This window comes from Grus americana, chromosome 2, assembly GCF_028858705.1.
Source record: "Grus americana isolate bGruAme1 chromosome 2, bGruAme1.mat, whole genome shotgun sequence".
In the NCBI taxonomy this organism is placed as follows: domain Eukaryota; kingdom Metazoa; phylum Chordata; class Aves; order Gruiformes; family Gruidae; genus Grus; species Grus americana.
The window spans coordinates 67,259,895-67,279,428 of record NC_072853.1 but is presented as its reverse complement, the minus strand read 5'-3'; the positions used below and the strand labels follow the sequence as shown (position 1 = coordinate 67,279,428).

At 39.3% G+C, this 19,534-nt stretch overlaps 2 protein-coding genes across 2 annotated transcripts in view; both read right to left on the bottom strand.

The window, feature by feature from the left end:
* LOC129202155 (uncharacterized) overlaps positions 1–1,445 on the bottom strand; it is a 32,857-nt gene extending 31,412 nt beyond the window's left edge. The window contains exons 1-2 of the mRNA XM_054814352.1: positions 1,284–1,445; positions 865–956 (exon numbers count right to left, since the gene is read on the bottom strand). Coding sequence (XP_054670327.1) covers positions 865–939 — 75 coding nt within the window. The 5' untranslated portion in view covers positions 940–956; positions 1,284–1,445. The remainder of the gene's footprint in view (positions 1–864; positions 957–1,283) is intronic.
* Positions 1,446–9,455: 8,010 nt separating this feature from the next.
* The window catches only part of AHRR (aryl hydrocarbon receptor repressor), an 86,527-nt gene continuing 76,448 nt past the window's right edge, over positions 9,456–19,534 (bottom strand). Inside the window, exons 7-11 of the mRNA XM_054816746.1 lie at positions 17,990–18,123; positions 16,451–16,650; positions 14,623–14,741; positions 13,537–13,678; positions 9,456–10,936 (exon numbers count right to left, since the gene is read on the bottom strand). Coding sequence (XP_054672721.1) covers positions 9,817–10,936; positions 13,537–13,678; positions 14,623–14,741; positions 16,451–16,650; positions 17,990–18,123 — 1,715 coding nt within the window. The 3' untranslated portion in view covers positions 9,456–9,816. The remainder of the gene's footprint in view (positions 10,937–13,536; positions 13,679–14,622; positions 14,742–16,450; positions 16,651–17,989; positions 18,124–19,534) is intronic.

Here is a 19,534-nt window from a genome sequence, read left to right as displayed (position 1 = left end):
TTGGCTTAAACAGCACAATTTGCATGACATTTAGGAGAGAAGCATACCACTAAAGTGACCAGAAATAGTGTGTCAACCTGTTCAAATGATACTTAAAACACATGTTTAAATATACCAGGTGGCACAAATCTTTTAAGACCCTCCCCCATACCCCCACTTTCTGGATTCTTAGTTTTCTAAACTTCTCCAGGCTGGAAAGCCAACAAAAAGGGATGATCATGCAGTGACTAGACAGGAACAGAGGCAAGGTTATGCCCTAGAATAACTGCAACTCCATTCATTGTTACATCAAAGGGATTAGAAAAACAATGGAGGAAGACATCTGTATTTTATTAAGATCAAAAGACACACATATTCCATTACAGTAATTAATAGAAGACAATACAGATCTACAATTTCTTACTATCTTTAACATATATTAGTCATAGCTTTTTTTTAGCTAATATTGTCTATTCTCTTGACATACTGTCCCAGAAGTTTAATGTACCAGAAAAAAGCCTGACTGCTAAAACAATACACAATAGACAAATTTAACACATTCTGACCCAGAGTTGTAGCCTTTAAAGATAAATGAGCCTTTATAGTCACCTATGAGAAATACCTAACAGATACTTTAAAGACTAGAATTAAGAACCATTCTATTGCACCAGTGACTGCTCAAGAACAAACTGAATTCACCAAATCCTAAGATAAGTAGTTTTTCCAGGGACTGACCACATTATTCTCCACATTAACAGCTTCCCTCACTTACAAGCCTGCCACACGACATCTAGGTTAGCTCTGCATTTCTGAGAGCACAGCCTTTAATACCTTAGGCCTACATTTTAGCATATAGTCTGAAAAGCCATTAAGAAACACACTCACTTCACAATAAAATATTTTTTTTTCAGATTCCGGTTTGCCATCTTCTGGCTTAACTTCTTCAGCTACAGTGCTCATCCTGCAAAACTGGTTCACTGCACACAATGAGAAAAAAAAATCCAACTCTTGTTTATTTGGTACTTTTCAGCAAACAATTGGGGGCAGGAGGGAAGCGTTAGTCAGATTAAGTTGATTATTTTGTTTCAACGCATTTCTAGATGAAACCACGTCTTTTATCATTAAGACACCTTTACAGCCTTAAGCCTTCCGGTAAAGGTACCCTCCCCGTTCGTCTATCTGGAGAGGTTTCACAGAGAAGCCGGCCCCCAGGGAGCACCGCTCTCCGGCCGCGCACACCCCCGCTGCTCCCGCCTCCCCCGCGAGCCGCTGAAGAGACGGCGGTACCTCAGCGCCGCTCTCACCCGCTGCTCCCCGGCGCCTGCTCCGGCGGGGCAGCCAGGCCCGGCGCCACCTCCGCCGCCCTGCCGGCGCGTCCTCAGGCGAGCCGGCAACGACAGCTAACCCCGCAGAGCTCGCGCGCCCAACGGCATCCGGGAGCTCGAGCCCCCCTCCCCCACTCGTCACTTCCGCTGTTCCACAACTCCGAGGAGACACCAGGCACCCAAACCAGCGACGGCCCCCAACGCCACGCCCCCGCCAATACGGAAAGTAGCCAATAGGCAAGAAGTCTCCCGCCTCAACCAATGGGGACGCGGCGCCGCCTCGCGCGGCTGGGATCTGAGCCCTCCTCTCCCTCTCGGGACGGCAGCCCCGCCCTCCCCAGCGGCTTCCTAGCGACCCCTGCCGGACCGCACGAGGCCGCCGCAAGCGGCATAACGGAAAGTAACGGCCGCGTCCCCCCCGGCCCGTGCCACAGCGGGGTGTGCAACCTCCGGGCCTTGGAAAAGGGGCAGGAAACACACTCGGCAACGGGTTTAATTTAAATGCAAATATTTATTTTAAAATGTCTTAACTTTACACTTCCAACTGGTAATAAATGTAAAATATAATTTAAGAAATACACTTGAAAGTTCCTTCTAAAAGCAAACTGAGAAAACAGTACAAAAAAAAACCAAAAACCAAAACAAAACAGAAAAGTGCACCAGTTTTAACAAAATTCCAAAATATCAAATCCACGTTTTACTGCCTGTTTTTAATTAGCCCACTAGTGATATATCTTGACATCTATGATAGTTGTATACGAAGCAGCATAGTCGATACTGGTTAGGTTACAGGTTACCCGAGGGAATTTCATTAACTCGTTTTGCTTGCGCAGGAGTCTCGGGGTTGACTTCCCCGAGACGGCCGTCGGGGCTGGAGCCATGCCTGCCCACCAATGGCCTGCCTAAACGCTTCAGCTGTCACAATAGCCAGGACGTGTGCCCAAATTGCGTGCCTGAATGCACACGTTACACGAACAAACCGGTACATTTGCAAATAATGCTCAGGTGGTTGTGGCGGTCTCTCCAGAAATGTGCCCTTAATTTGGGGAATCACGCAATACCAGTTAGGCCAAAAGGGTTGGTAGATCTCCGTGCACCTATTCTTTAATCTTGTCCTCCACTGCGTTTCTTCAGGAGGAGCAGGAATGGCACTTGTAATACAGGATTATTAGAGGAATTTGATGGCAGATTATACCCCCTTTCAAGATGAACGATATTATTTGTACTGGTATTTTTCATGGGCATTTCTGTAACAGTCAGAGGCCTTTACATAGAGTCACATTAAAACACTTAGTAATTCTTTGTGGTTCTAATCTCAAAACCTAAAATAGACTAATTGAAAACCCTGCACTGTACATGTTGTGTAATGCTCCCATACATATAAAAAGTGCAATTGCACAGTGAAAGAATAAGCACATGTAGAAAAAAATGAGAGAAGCAAAAAAGGAGAAAATTAGTTCCTTGATTCTTTGAAAGAGAGACCAGGTCCAAACACAAGAGGATTTGGCAGTATATATACTTGCAGAACTAAACTGCTGGTGGTAGCTCAGAGTTTCTTGGCAGTACAGCCTCCTGAAGAGAGCATAATGTTTCACCAGCAAAGGGACTTTCTGTTTCAGGAGTACAGTTCTCATTAGGGAGTACCTCTGTTTTGTTAAGCAGGGCAGGGGGCAAATGGGGGATTGCACTTCTACCCAACATTGTTCTTTTGGCAAAACTTTTGAAGTATGCCTAAAGTGGAAATAAAGCTACAGATGCAGAAAACAGAAAGGGTGGAGGCCACAATGTACCATCCTATAAAATCAAAAAGGTAGAAAAGCTAGAGGAAGAAAAAGAAAAAATTTTTTTTGATGGACACAACTGCCTTTAAAGAAGAAAGTGGGGTTCGGTTTTGTTAAGAAGCTGTGTAGGGGGGAAGGGGTGTGAGGAAGGACCCTTTCAGAAGAGAAAAGTTTATTGACCATGTAGAGGAGGAATCTTTTTGGCTATGATACAAGTAGAAAGAAAACTGAATACTGTTACTGAGAATTGAAGTAACTTTTGCCTTTTTGAAGTTCTTTCTTAGACAGACAAAATGTAAAAAAACCCACACAACAGTTGATGCTTGCATCTCCTTAGCTCACATTTTAAATGAACACATTTAGAGGATACACATGGTCCAAAAGTTAAAAAAAAAAAAGAAAAAAAAAGAAAAAAAAGAAAAAAAGAAAAAAAGAAAAAAGAAAAAAAAAGAGGTTCAGAAGGGAGAGTAGTGGGATAAGGAGGGGAGAGACCAAGGCGTGACCTAAGAAGAGGCAGAACAGTGGTGTAATTCCTATGACACCCTCCTGTGCAAAAGGTGGAGCTCTAGACCAGAATGTCACCTGATTTAACACAGCCTTTTAATTAATTAAATACAATTACTGAGACTAGCTAGGCAGCTGATGTTCTTTCCATTACCTTCTGCCACGTTTTTGTATTAGTCATTGGAATACCATAATTCTACCAATACAAATGCGAAACTGGAAGTTTTGGCTGTTGTACAGCTGTCCCTGGAGCTCTGTTCATCCAGGAAATCCTGAGAAACTTCAGACTGCACAGTTAGAGCACCAGCTGCAAGACTGAGCTACAATAACCAGCAGCAAGAGAGTTAATGCAGGCACTGAATTTGCCAGGGTTTTGAAGACTAACCCGAGGAAAGGAGCAGGAGCACTTCATGCCTCCTAGAATGATGTTTTCAGTCTGACTGGGAAATACAATTTAGCATTGAATTACCTCAATCCTTGTTGTCAAGAAATTCTTTTCAGCCTGAAAAGTTACAAATTCAGTTCTACAGAAAAAATAAGAACATCACTTCAGAGCACAGAGTTATTAGGAGTGGGTGGAGAATTAATGCTGTAGTCACAGAATAATTGCACCTTGACAGCAATATATCAATCATGGTGATCTTTTTTCTCCCCAAAATTTGTTTCAACAATCTTTTATTACTTTCCCTCCAAACCTCCACCCAAAGAAAGTCTTTGTCTAAGCACAGGCAAGTGCTTGGATCTCCCTTTTTTTTTTTTTTTTAAAAAAAAGTACTTTGTGGTTTTAGTATATTTTTAAGCCTGTCACTGACAATTTTGTTCAGAAGCATTTCTGACAGCATGATAGGGAAATGTATTTATAATGACAAGAATATATGCCACGTGTAGTTAAACACCACAAAGGTATGTTTGTCAGGGTGGTAGTGTCTATGAACATAAGCTACCGGCAGCCCTCTTGTATGAATTCTCTCCAGCCAGATAAAAACCTTGTGACTACAACCTGAGCATGGCCACATGCAGAATCTCTTTGCTCACTACGCACGTTACAGAAGCCTGCTTCAGTTGCGACACGTGATTTCACACTGGACTTTGCAAGATTTAAAGGAGAGGAAGAAACTTCAGGGAAAGAAACTTTTCTAGCGAGAAATTTTCTACAATCTGGTTTAGGGGTTTTGTCTCAATATAATCAGAAAAGTCTTTACATTTTGAATGTTTATGCTAAGACAGTAGAGAGAGGAAGAGAGCAGAAAGAATAGACAAAAACAGAACAACGGCTCCATCATTCTGAGGTTGGGTTTTTTTAGTGACATGACACTCTGATGAAAGAAAATGAGTACGTTAACTTTTTTTTCCATTACCTAAGGCAATGTATGTATTCATAGGTAGGGGAAATTATGTATTTTAACTGTTTCAGTTAAGACATAATATACATCGTTAAGACAAATTAATGGCTTTTCTGAAATAACTACAGTGGGTAAGGCTGTCCTATTTAAGTTCCAATATGGCTTCAACACATAGAGTTAAAAAAGACTTCTAGGCAGCAGAAGCTGATCATATCCCACAGAATATGCTTTGCCTCAGGCTTATTGCCTCCCACTAAAGTATTTTAAGCACTAGGAATTTCCAGAAGAATTGCACATGCCATGTCGTTCTCAATACCATATAAAAGGATCAGCACCTAAAGTCTTACTGAACGGGCTGATGTGCAAATGTCAGACCTCCCTATGCCATCCAGAGGAGACTCAAGTCTCAGAATTTTCAGAATACATCACTGTGTTCTAATGAAGGGTGATTAAAACATAGAGATATGCTTCACATTACCGTATTACAATCAAGGAGTAGGAAGTCAATCTTTCCTACAGAGAATTTAGGTACCGTTCCTGATGGTTCATTTCACTTGTTACTTCTCGAAACTGAGGACCAGCTGAAACCAGCTCACCCTTTGCACACTGCTGCCCTCACTTCAGATTTTCAAAACATTGCTATCCAAAGAGTCTAAAGTGAATATAAATTATTGATAGTGTTATCTACAGTGGAGGTCTGCCCCGGTTTCAGCCACTGGTGTAACTGCATCCCAACAAACATTAGAAGCGTCAGGAAAAATTTTGCTGCACAAGTTTACCCCTAGTTCAAATCAAGTTGGTTTTCAGCAAAAATAGTGGCTTACAATGGTGCACTTCAGTTGGACTTGCATTTGTATGGTGCTCAGCAGCTGTCCGCTGATAGCTAAAATTAGGCCACGTTCTCAGTAAAGACAAGACCTTCATCAGCAGCTTTAGCATTGATAACAGTCTGTGCTGTCTGTGCACCACGTAACATCTCAGAGGGAGGTACATTCTCAGCACTTTAGAACTGCTCACCTTCCATACCAAAAATACCCTCCCCAAACACCAGAATTCATGAGTTCATTCTGTCTCAGCCTCTGGAGAGTTTATGGCTGAAGAAGTTTGAATGCTATCATCAGTCAGGTGTTAGAGGCACATACTGGAAAAAGAAAGGCATTTCTTTCAGCTTGAGTGCTCCAAATTCATATCAGGCAAGCATTTCACTATGCATTTCTTCTACAAGAAGAATTTTGTAATTGTTGTTACAATAAATGCATTAGGAGGCTCCTGAAACAGACTTTAGGGCTGCACCTGAGGCATACAAATACCAGCTCATTAAGAATAACAGATAAACACCAGTGATTGAAAACATCTTAAAGCCTAGTTCTCAGTGCTAGTTTTTAAAATAATACCAAAGCAATAACAACCACTAAGAAAATGTAACCATTTAAAACAACTGCTCTGTCTTTCATGCTATTTACTGATCAGTGTCAGGGGATCATTAATGTCTGCATACAAAAAGGTTTTATAAGATTAAATCAGTGACAATTTAACAGGGTACAATGCAATGTCAGATTTAAGTCCAGACTCAACCCAGGGCACATGTCGTACAGAGGAGATGAAGGAGTATCTGTGCCTTAAAAGCAGATTGCAAGAAATTATTTTCTAGAGCTTGTTTCCTCTGTTCTTTTCGAATGGTGATATACCAAGTACCTAGAAGGAACTAGTCTTTGTTTACTATCAACAGTGGTTAGGGATTGTCCAAAAAGAGGGTAAGCTGCTGATCTCTGTATAAGCACAATTCTTAGGAGATTGCTGCAGGTGTGTGATAAGACTAGAAAGAATTCCACTGATACCACATTTTTTTATGTGAGATCTGGAGTAACAACTCAGCCACAAATTAAGTGGGCCAAATTCAAACATGATGCACAGGCTAAGTATGTTTGTCTTGGGTTCAATGGAACAATATGGAATAATAAGGAAGCAAACTTGACTACATTTACACAGAAGGGAGTCCGAAGGTGATGTCTCACTTTTGAGTCACACCTTCATCCATCCTCCTAGAAGGCCATTACATTCTTACATCAGATTAGATTCTCTTAAATGCAGAAGCTTCATTTACATCTGTAATATCAATTAAGATGCATAAAATGTGACTGGGCTTGTTGGGAACATGAAAAAAATTATCCCAACTGAAATAAACCAAGAAAGCCTTAGAGTAGATAGTTATGTCAACAAAATAGCCTTTATTCTGTAATGGAGAGATCTATAGAGAACTTTTGTTGTTCATATAAATTACTTCCACACTGAAGAGAGAAATCTGGCTGATATAGTTCTCCCACTGTAGTCATGCCAGGAAATATTTCTAAGCACAGGCAAGGCATTCCATGGCACAGTCCTCTGCAGAGTTGCACCTGGTGTAACCACTTGCATCCATGCAAAATGGCACCAGCATGTCCAGATGAGGATAACAGTGTTTTACAGTCATGTTGCATCAATGTAAATGACGAGAGAAGGTGCAAGGTAGTCTGAAACCAGGCCCAGGTACTCTCATTCAGAGGGGTGTGACAGTGAGTCTAAGCGTGGAATTAAATGAGCAGCTTTTCAGCAGTCATGGTGGCGTGTTCTCCGCTTGCCCCTCACCATCTATTCCCACATTACCCTATCTCCACACTATCCCATTTCTGCCAGGCAGCTGCACAAAGAGCTGAACTGGAGAATATTACAGGGTTCACAGCACAACCTTACCAGCGGCTGCATTGCCACAGCAGAGCGTTTGGCACCAGGACGTAAGCAGTGCTACTGCTGCACACCAAGCAATGGCCTATGAGACCTGTTCTGGGAGAGTCTAAAAGGAACTGCTGCTCTTATTTTTGTGGATGGTGAATCAACAAGGCAGAGTTGTGCAGTGCCACTGATATCCGACAGTCTTACTCTACATGAGTACGCAGTTTGCTTGCCCAGCAGTATTTTTGCGATTGGGATTAAATTTGTGTGACATGAAAAGTGGTGTACCAGAGAGGGATGTAAATTCCACCATTACGGTCTCATCTCTGAGAGGGGTCTGATGTTGCATTGCACTTGCCAAGGATATCAAGACTGCCTCAAATAAGAGGCAGCACATAGCCAACAGGGAGCTGATTTACCTCAGACACAAAAAAAGAGAGATGTTCTCCTGGCTTGGGTATGGTCAACTGGTCTAGGGCAGATTTAACTTGAGCTACAGTAAGACATTATTGCACTTCTTTACTGTCCACTCTTGCCTTTCTGCTGGGAATACTGCCTTCTGCAGGACAGTCGTCAAAAGGTACGTGTGTTATCTCAACCATTTCAGCGTGAAGTGCAGCATTTCAGATCAAACCATAGTTCACAAGCACTTCACCGACATGCAGAGAATGTGTATCTTTACATCTGCCAACTCTAACATACAGGCAGTAATTTCCATCAAAGACAGACAGTCTTGGAGAAAAGCAGCCTCCCAGGTGCAGAACCATTCCCCTACCTGAAAACTACATTTATCCCACATTTTTAATAGCATTTGGGATAAGTTTATGCCACTTTTCTGGCATGTCAAGCCATGCCTTTAGTGACTAGTAGATATAGAAATTAAGACATTATAATTATTTATAACATTTTGAAAAAGAAAATATTCATTATAGGGCTTCTTTCAAAAGCACATATACATCTAAGCTTTTTTTAAATGATGTGTTTTTTATATAGGTGAAGTTGATATAAAGTTGAAATAGTGCAATTTTTAAACAACAGTTAGTGCAGGAGTCAAACTACAACAACAAAAACCAAAATAAAAGTTGTAGATTTTTTTGTGTGTGTGTGGAAAAACATTACTGCCTGGGTTCAAAGGAAAGCATACAGATCTGTTTTCAGAAGCACCAAAGTGCACCAAAGTGCTTTTGAAAGGTATACATCCTCCAATTAGCTCTCGGTGAGATTAAGATTTTCTTTAGGGAATGAAACTAGGATGCTTTTGAAAATAACATATCTAATATTAGTGTGGCATTTGGTTTTGATGTCAGGTGACAATGTCTAACATCAGTCAAAGAGATACTGTCAAATAAAAAAGTGCATTTCCATACAAGTAACAGCAAGGAAAATAATTGGAGAAATATTTTCTTCTCATGTACGCTGAACAGCACTTTGTAATTCATTTCTAGATGTGGATAACATCCCATCATTCAGTCTTTCAAACAGCAACATGAAAGGCTGATGGCTTTAAAATGGAAAAATATAGGTACTAAAACATTAGTATTATCATGGAAACAAGGGAAGAACTTCAGTTTGAAGTGAAATAATTTCTAATGTATTTTATGCAAGTCATTTGTTTTAATTAATGCTGTCCTCTTAAATTAAGAAGATGTGTTGGAAAGTCCTTGCCTGTTCCTATCAATTTAATGTTGAGATAAAGAAATAGCTGATGCTTATCAGAGTAGGAAAAAATAAAAATGCAAAAACTCCTAAGGTAAACTGGCCACACTGGAGACCATAAACATTTTCTCTGCTCGGAGGCATCAGATCAGCTTGAGAAAAACAAACACAACAAAGGCAGGAAAGAGAAATACCTAGACCTTGGTAACGAACTGTAGACAAGAGAGGAAAGATGATAAAGACAAACTAGCAGGTATACCTGTGCAGTGAGTAATGGTTATTTTTCTGTGCCTGAGGTTTTATCTTTCTATCTTTCTTTCCAATGATCATTAAGGGAAGCGCAGTGGGGGTGAAGGGTGTGTGTGTTTGTGTCTGTGTTTTTTCTCACACACAGGTGTGCACACACACGCTCAAAATCTTTCCACTGGCTTTTAATTTTAGTAACTCATTTAACCCAACTAGAAGAGAATCTACAACTTCTTGCTTTTAACATTATAAATATTCCAAAGGTTATAAAATCTATTGTAAAAATGTACATTCAGTGGTTTTATGAGGCACAGGACCTGCTAGTGTATTTTCAGGGAAGCTCACTTGTATTCTGTTCTGTCCACTGTTGGACAACGGTGGAGAATCCAGAGGCTCACGCTTGATTGCTTGAACCAAGCAGGGGCTTTTAAATTCACACGGCATTTTAAAAACCTCGTTATTCTGCTCTTTCTCCTCCCCTGGGCTGGGGCTGTAGAAGTGGCCGTAGCATGCCGTGTGTGGCATATCAGGCATGCTTTCCACACACCCAGAGGCGTTCTGAGGGCAAAACGGGGCCACCTCCTTGCTACGTGAACCCTTGCAAGATCTGTTCAGGTTTAGGTTGTTGGGATGATTTGCTACGATGCATTGCCAATTATGTGGCGTGTAAAGGCAGTGCCTTGGCTTCTGACAAGGTGAGGCTGGCTCACAGAGGTCCGGTTCTGTTTTGAGGTGCACTCTGTTGGGGTAGCTAAACACCTGCTTTCTCACCGAGCCGTTCTCATCCAGCCAGGCTCGGTTTTGCGACGTCAGGTAGTTATCGGCAATGTTTTCGGAATCAGAATCATATTCTGTTTTGATAGGCATCTCCAAGGGAAAGGCTGTGTCATAGAGAGACTCTGAGGATATTAACGGTCTCTGCAGTTTCAGATGGTCCATCGCATAGTTCTCTGAACAACGCTGTTGTACGCCTGAGTAAGGCTGGCAGCTTTCTGCACTTCCCCAGTGGGAAGGGCAAGTTGATGCTAAATTTAAGAAACTTTGGTCTCTGTTGTAGAATGATCCAGCTCTCCTGTTTGAACATGTGTTCATTCGCTGGCTCATAGAACAAGGACTTGAGTTTCTTAAAGTCCAGCTACTGTTTGTGGTGCAGTTGTTTTGAACGCCTAAAACTGATGTGTTAGAACTGAGAGGTTCCTCTTGCATAAAACACTCACCGTTTGTATGAGGCTCAAACTTCACTTTTACATTTTCTTGTTCATTTTTTACTGCTGTCCAGTTAAGATGCTTCCACTGGCCCAGAGTTTCAATGGCACTGTTATAGGAAAGTCCATCCAGGTTTCCTTTCAAACTCGCAAAACTGCTTGGTATCTTCAGTTGTTCATCTTCCTCCCTTTCAATAACAGTAGAAAAAAATCAGTCAATCAGAGGTTTCTAAATGGACGTTTTCTGGGATACAAATGGAGTGGTTCAACATACATTACAAGCAATACTTTGTCCTTAACTTAATATGGACTCTCACGCTGTTGTCCATATAACCTTTGTATTTGACTGAGAGAAGAAAAAAGAGTGTGCATTCATCTGGGCGTCAGTGTGTGTGCACAGCTACCTTTCTGTGGCACTGTTTCATTTAAATTCTGACATGCATTTACTCTGTCATTTCAGGCACACAGTTCACAAAGACCTTAAATATTGTAGTACAGTATGGTAACTACCTTAGACCTTTGTTCTTCCCTTAAAATATATCTAAATAATATTTGTGTGCAGAAAAATCTAGAGATAAAATGCAAAGAGTAACTTAAATGAGATGTATTTTGCTAAAAAGGAATTATTTGGACACGTAAAAACTTTCTGATCAAAGTGATTTGAGGGAGAACCATGGGAGTCTTTTGTTTTGAGAATGCAGAGTTAGCTGAGAGGAAATAAAATGCCTGAATTAATTGTCCAGAATAGTCACAGATGTTTATATTGGGCATAGGTTTGTTTTACATGTCTAACTTAATTCATGTTGTCTTTCATTTTCTAAGATGGTTAGTATTCATTTTCCATGACCTCCAGCTGAAGTACTCAACATTAGCGAAGAGCTCTAGCAGAGAAAGTTGCCTGAGCATTTCCATGCCCAATGCAGCAGTTTTCAGAACGTGAGGTCCGAATCTTCAGGATTTGTCTGGAATTCACTAATGTGCTGATTCCCAACCAGGCAGGATCAGTGCTACAACCCCCCACCCCCCCCGCCTCCAAACAAGAAGTAGACATGTCAATAAGAAACCGAGTATGAAAACCTGGAGAGCTAGTAAGAGTTTTAGAAGGCTTTTTCTTACTAAGCTCGCTATTAAGAACCTTTTCCTTGGGTATGGTCTCAATGTGCAAATATAGGATTTTCCAGTAGAGGGAGTCCATGTTGCAACAAAAAGAGAACGATCCCACTGTAATAAATGTACACCAAGAAAGGAGAATATATTCTCTGGTTTTTTTCCATGAGATGATATAAAATATTTTCAGTCCTCTGCTAAATATTGTTATTGTTATTATTGATAGTCTTGAGATGCAAATGGTATGATACAAGTTTGCTGCAGAACTAGCTTCTCAGGAAATGGTCCAATTGGGAAGCAATGGGCTGAACAAAATACAATAGTCACAAAAGCTTAGACCCCCAAATGAAGAATTTTACAGTGAAATAGTATCTAGTGAAAATTCTCCAAAAGAATGTATGTTTCCAGGAAGGCAGCACACATTTTAACAAAAAAAAGTAGTAGTAAGGGTGAAGTCTATTGCAGACTATCAAGAGGACAGAACTGAATATAATCTCCAAGGCCAACTCTTGTAACACTTCAGTCCGCAGGAACCATCAAACGCAAAGGAAGGATTTTAACCACTCAGAGGATAAAAATGTAACTAAATAAACAACAAAGAGCATGCTTATTTACACAAAAAGCAATTTAGAAGTAGAGACTTGAATGCAAGAAACAGCTCCTTTTAATCTGCTCCTTAAGAGAACTTCATTCCCTCACACAGCAAGATGATGTTTGTGCCGTCCCAGTAAAGGTGAAGAGTTCCACCGCCCTCAGGTGGAGCTCTTCTGTTATTCATGTGGATCCTGGGAGATACACTGCCTGCAAGGGATATCTACTCTAGAAGTTCAAAGACTTTTTCATTTATTTCTTCCACCTGCAAGGCATCCTAAAGAAAAAAAAAAAACAGTGATAACAGCCACATTTTTTCCACTGGCCCAGATGGTGGCTGTGTACACCTCCTGGCCCTTGCTCATTCTGTCCACTCTCTTATCTCTTCCCTTGAACCAGCTTGAAGAGATACCTCAACAAAGCCCAAAGGAACTGGAACAGACAATCCCATGGGGGAAGGAAGAAAAGCCTATTTGGGAGGAAAGGGTAAAACCCAGCGGAGAGGTCCTCTTTGAATGCCAATCTGTGAGATTAGCTTCCACTCCAAAGCTAAGCCTACAGCCAGCTAGATGTATCTGTCTACAAACATACAATGAATATGAGCACCCCTGTTTAGATTATGTTGTATATCCACAATGAAAAACATGAGCTCAACTGTCATCCATAAAGAAAAAAAAAAGAAAGCTTAACATAATCAAGTGTTAAAAAGTAGAAAACCCAGGACATTAAATCAGCAAAGAGTTTCAGCTGCATAGTAAAACAAACTCCCAAAATATATTTTTGTGCAAGAAAGTCAAAACATATTAGTAATAAAGCATTTTGGTTTTGAAGTATTCTGGTTTAATATGTATGTACGCTCAACTTCAGAAGAATAAAAAGACTGAAGAAAAGAAATAAGTATTGTTTAGGATTATAACAGCCATTTCATATGATCCAAGACAAAAATGAATTTCCATTTCATAAGTAAACTAAATCCTTCTCGTTCAGCTCTTCTCCTAGGTAACTACAGTCCTTTTAAAGATCTCATACACAAAGAATACATTCATTTTTCTGAAATATATATATATTTAGTATTGGAAAATATACTTACTTTAACATTTGCTGTTGGGCAAGGACATATTCTGAACAACCACTTCGATACAGAAGTTGAGCATTAGCTTGAACCCAGACCCAGTGATCTTCATTTGTTTGTACTTTGACTAGAGAAATGCCATTTTCTCCATTATTCTTTGCTATACAATTTAAAAGAAAATCTAATTTAATACAAGCAGTATTTGGTATTTTTTCTTACCTAAACTACGGGTGAATGTTCACAGGTTTGTTTGCTGCTCTGGAATCATCAGCATAGGAAAGTACAAGCTAAAGTATGTCACAAGATGAAGCAAATTACATTTAAAAAATAAAATTTGAAAAGACTAATGAGGCACTTAAACTGTAACCAAGGAATTTTCAGTATTATGAGTTCACTATAATTTTTCCCTCTCAGTAATAGTACTATACCAACAAGAAAATGTTCATGAAAAATGGGGTTATGACAGAGGAATGGTTTTAAAGAAGTTAAAGGTTTCCAGCAGGTATGACAGAAGGCTGAGTACAACTCTACTCAAGAAATTGCCCATTGGGGTAGACTCAGCATCAAAATTTTATCTATTGTAAAATCTGAAACACAGCAGAGACTCTCATAATATTGCCACAGCCAACACTGGAAAAGCGAGTCAAAGCTGCAAGCAAATCATGAGTTTTAAATACAATATATTCTAATTTTCCTCTGTTTTCTGATCTTATGGAAAAACTAGCATTTGTAACATATTATTCAGTTTTCCTCAGAGAGGGATAGAGATGGTAATTTATTATTAAGACTTTCACATAATCTTGTTAAATTCAGTGCTGCCATATTTAGGAAAGCATACTTTGAGTATTCTTATTTACTGTGATTGTTTATATATCTCTAAATTCGGCATCACAGTATTTCTGCCTGCTCCAAAATAGCAGACTAATTCAGTACTATGTTTTGAGGTGGTCAATTCTTTTTTGCATTTTTTTACAGAAGGGGTTTTAGAGAGAAGAAAAAGACATCAGTGGGACCAAATCATGGAAGACCTAACAGGAGAAAAGAAAAAAACAAGATTCTTTTTCCATAAACTGTATATAATCCAGAAGTACTTAGCAGACACACCTTTGATTTGGTTCTCAGCAATCTGTAACACATTAGTGAAAGCTGCACCTTCATGATGACTGTTTCTTCCATATAATTCTGCTGCTTCACACAGACCTGAATTACCTTTTGAACTGGAGCTGTAGAGGACAGAAAATGTGGAAAATTCCTTGTCAGTGAATGACAACACAATAAACCCACAAACTCTGAAAGCTGTGATCTTCAATTAGCAAAGACTTACAGTTTAAATATATCGTATCTAACACTAAATAATTATCTATGTTTCCTACATCATTCACTTGGTCAAACTAGTATATGATTGGAATTCTGCGTTCAATTAAAAGGAATATTTATGTTTAGGAATATTCTGCTCATTACTTACTATATCTAGAATAATACGTTTCAGCTTGAATTGAGACAAATGCTGTGTATATTCTGCTCTGTCTATTCAAGGTACATTCAAGGTATGTACATCACACTAACCAGCAATGCACTTAAGAGTTAGCATGACTTCAATTTGCAATAATCATCATATGATTTGAATTAATTTCTTCCAGTCTTTAGTGCAAAATGCATATTAGGGCTTGGAAAAGGTGCAAAGTCCATAACACCGCTTTACAAATTTTTCCCTTTATTAAGACCATCAGAGAAGAAATGACTGTATAAATTTGCCAACCATCCCTGGCCAGCATGCTTCAGGCCTGAACCAAAGGAAACACTGAAGTTAAGTGCCCACTTCATTCTTGTCAAATCCTTGTCCACTGTCCAGTCAGGTAGTAAAACTTAAGTAAAGCATCTCTCTTCCAAGAGCTGAATTCTGATCATCAACTAATTTCACCTGGGCCACTGAAGAACTAGCAGCTGGAAACAACTTTCCAACTCTGTTCCAAAAGCCCGCATGGTCCATTATATCAGCCTTCCAGTAATTTAATTCTTGTCAAAAGGATGTATGGGCTGGAACCACACTACACGTCTGGATAGTAAATCCACACATGCACAAGCATATTCTAATAAAAAGCCAAATTATGATGCTGCCAGTCACACTGATGAGCATTTTGCTTCACAGCAACGGACCTCATTGCTGTAAGGTTATATTTAACCAAATAAGGGAAAACATAATCCTAGCCCCAAACATCAACTAAAATTCAGTCATAGAAGAGTAACGAAAATAAGTGTTAGGAAGCAAATGAGTCTGAACACAATCTGTCCTGATCTTCTGTGGTTGCTACCGAGTGATCAGCCCCAGGCCGTTTGATGCAATTGTAGAATTTTGTGTTGATAATCCTTCTGTTGTAAGATAAATACATACACCAAATAAATCTCATTTGACTCTGTGTGAACACGCACACACGCATTTAGCTTTCTAAAGTTTTCCTTTTCCTTTGTTTGCTACCAAAATGCCCAAGTCCAAATAGTTGTGCTACCAGGAGATACTGAAATTTGAAAACTCTCAGTGAACATACTTTTTCTTTTCTACTTTTACAACTAGTAGTATGACTTACTGCGTTGGTAACTTCCGAAGGTTAGGAAGATATCCTAACTTTCTAGTTTTTATATAAAATTATAGATAAGGTAATATAATACTTAATATGTATTATATGTAAAGTACAATATATTCCATGATATTATATGATATGGTATGTTATTATATGATATTATAATAACAATAATATAACATAGTTATCATGTATTATATAGTTAAATCCAGATAAATTATCCAGTTTTATCCAGTTTTTTAAATCCAGTTTTAAAATAGAGAGTTATTTAGCCTAATTTGTGCTTTTTACATGCTTAAACATGAAGGCCATGGTATACTTTACTAACTGCTAAAAGATTAATTTGAAAATACTTTGTATTCGCTGCTGCTGCATCATCAGCTTTGTGTTTTGCTTTCACAAGCAGGCTTTTCATCTTCATCTCTGTCACGGAAGGGAGCAGAAGTGGTACCACTATGCAGAATAAGGACAGCTGAGGTGGCAGCACTGTTCCTGATGAGGACTTCTTCCTTTGTCCAAAAAGAAACTTTAGTTTGCCTTGGAACTGCATTGTCTGTTATACAAAAAAAACCAATAGAATTATCTTAAGCATTTAGCATATAAACATTTCAAATGCTAATACAACCTATGGACCACATTTTTTAACACAAAAACGAGATTTGAAACAGGGAGAAAAACTAGGAATTTCATTATCTTAATACAATTTAAACCATTTCAGAGGCATGGTGAATGGAGGTACTATCAACAGTAAACTGAGACATTTGAGGCTGGTTTTTGTGTTTTTCTCTCCTGTGTACTTCAAGTAGAAGTTCTGCATTATGTTCTGTTCACAGAGACGGGCCACGTGTGGTGGTGCAAAGAGCCATTTCCTCTGTACCTCACTCTGAAGCTGGAACTATGATTTTTCCGTGCTCTGTTCTCTCCAGTGAAGTGGTTCCTGAGTTTCTTTCCTCTTGCCCTGCACTTTCTCTGGGATGTATATGTATGGACTGGCACAACCCAAGGGCTGTGCAGGCAGACGCCAAGGGAAAAGATACACCCGAGATAGCCAGACACAAAGTACATAGCTTGGAAGGAGCCATCCATCCTTGCCTCAAATCTCCATATAATCAGAAGGCAGAGATCAAGTTAATAGCAAGCTGCTGCCTCTCGGTGAAAAAATTACCTATCACAAAACGACCAGAGAAAAATCAGTCCATTTGAGTTGGGCATTTTCCAGAGCTACAAGATTAAAACAGGGATGCAGAAATGACTAACTGGTACGGCTGCTCAGACCCATAGTCTTGCAGCAAATGAGCATCTGAGACAGAAGTTGCATTTCCCTGCTCGTGCCGACCCTCTCATTTTCCTTGCACGTGTTGTACTTTGTCATAAGAAGAAACAGCATTGGTCTTTACTAAGCAAATGAGGAAGTGACTTCTAGAAATGAGCCACTCCTAGTTAGCATATTTGAGGACTGTGTGAGAGACTTTCTAATTATGGAGCCTTTACAGAAAGGGAAAATGGATCATTATTATTCCTGTTCCTTAAAGCAAATACTTCATGCTTAAATGTTAATGGTTGAAACACAGGCTTGCTGCCCTTGTGCTAGGCCCACTACAAATCGAGGGCAGATGTTGTCCAAAAGAGCTTAAAACATAAAAGTTTATAGATTCTTTCAATTACAAATATTACAACGTTCTTTTCTCCCATCACTCTTTATACATATTAATAAATGTCTTTAGGTGTTTCTTGTTAGTGCACAGCAACTGAAAAGGGTCTCCTGTCTATGGGTCTCCCCGATATTTATGTTTGATATTTATGTTCAATATTTATGTTGAAATATTTTTCATATGAAGTAATTAAAATCTAGTATGTCATGACTACAGTTCTCTAAGTGAAAATATACTTACAAGGAAGCCAGAAGTACTGTCCAACAAGCAGCGAACTCGACAGATGAAACAACGAGTTAAGAAGGAAGAGTAATCTGTTGTCGTGCTGTCATTCTCTTGTGCTTTAAACAATTTACTGAGAATATATTCTTCTCCTAGGAACAACAGTGGAGGCAATACATATCAGATCACACTAAGAAAGAATGAAAATGTTCTGTAGCCAATTGAAGCAGCTCTTATGGAAATTTCTAAAAATTACTTTATGGAAGGGCTAATATTAAATTCTGTCATGTATAGATACATCTGCACATGCTCTACCAAAAGAAAAAAGAAAAAAGAAAAGCTCTACAATGGCATTCAGGTGAGTTTCTTCAGAAACTTTGACTTTTTTATTTCCTGAGTTTTGTGATTTTTAATGATGCAAAGCAAGGTAACAGATGTTGCTGGTTTTGAGTTCAGAGATCACAGAAAATACAGTAGAAAAAGGAACAAAATAAGGAGAAATGCTAATGCAAGGAAAAAACCAAATGAACAGTGGCTGATTAGCTAATGTTCAGCTGTTGCCTCCTTTATTTTTAATGAAGCATTTTCCAGTTTTGGACTACAAGTGCATAGCTTTTGAAATACTTATTTCCCAAAAGACACAAGTATTTGTGCAGAAGTATGAACTGAGGAACTGAAATTCTCCACTGTATATATTGTTGAAAATTCCAAATGTTTGTAACTTTTAATAGTTTGAAATATTCATACACATTGTTTAGTTTTCTGTGTACTTCCTACAAAATCTTGCAAAGTTCCTCAGATATCTGTAAGACTCTTGCAAAACACAGAAGCTGCAAGAAAGTGTACCCAAGTTTTGTGACTGTGTTCCTAGAGGACTTCATAAAGGCTGCTGAAGGATTGCTTGGCAGTTTCTCCCCACTCTTCTGGAGACTGTGCTTTCTCAATTTCTTTCCTCAATTACTTCCTCACTTCCAGGTGAAATGCATACATTTTGCTGGGATCAATAATTCTTTATAAAGTTTAGAATTTCAACCCCATTGTGTATTCTATAGTTGCATTTCAGCTTAACACCTCACGCAGGAGAAACCTTGAGAACACGTATCCACCTGCCATCCTAGGGAAATACAGCCTTACGAGGAAAAAAATGCATTGCTAAACCAACTTGTTCCTCTGAAAACTCTTATCCACATAACTTTGCATGGGAAAACAAACGGCAGAAAGTGATGTGGCTGCTGTGGTACTGTACAGAAATGTTTTGTGTGGGGTTTTTTTTTGCAATAATGAGAAAAATACTAATGTCCCGATCAGTATGAACAAAAGGTTGGTGGGATGAACAATGATGCTGTTCATTCTGCATGGATAAGAATATCCATGGGTACACTAGTCAGCTTTCTAACCTCAATATCACACACTACCTTATAAATGTCAAGGATCAGGAAGAAATGCCATCTATGGAATGAAAACATTATAAGTGGCCACTATGCAGCTTTCCAGTAAAGACTGGACATGGAACAGACATGAGTGTAGGTGGAGTGCAATTTTAACTTTATACAGTGGTGCCTA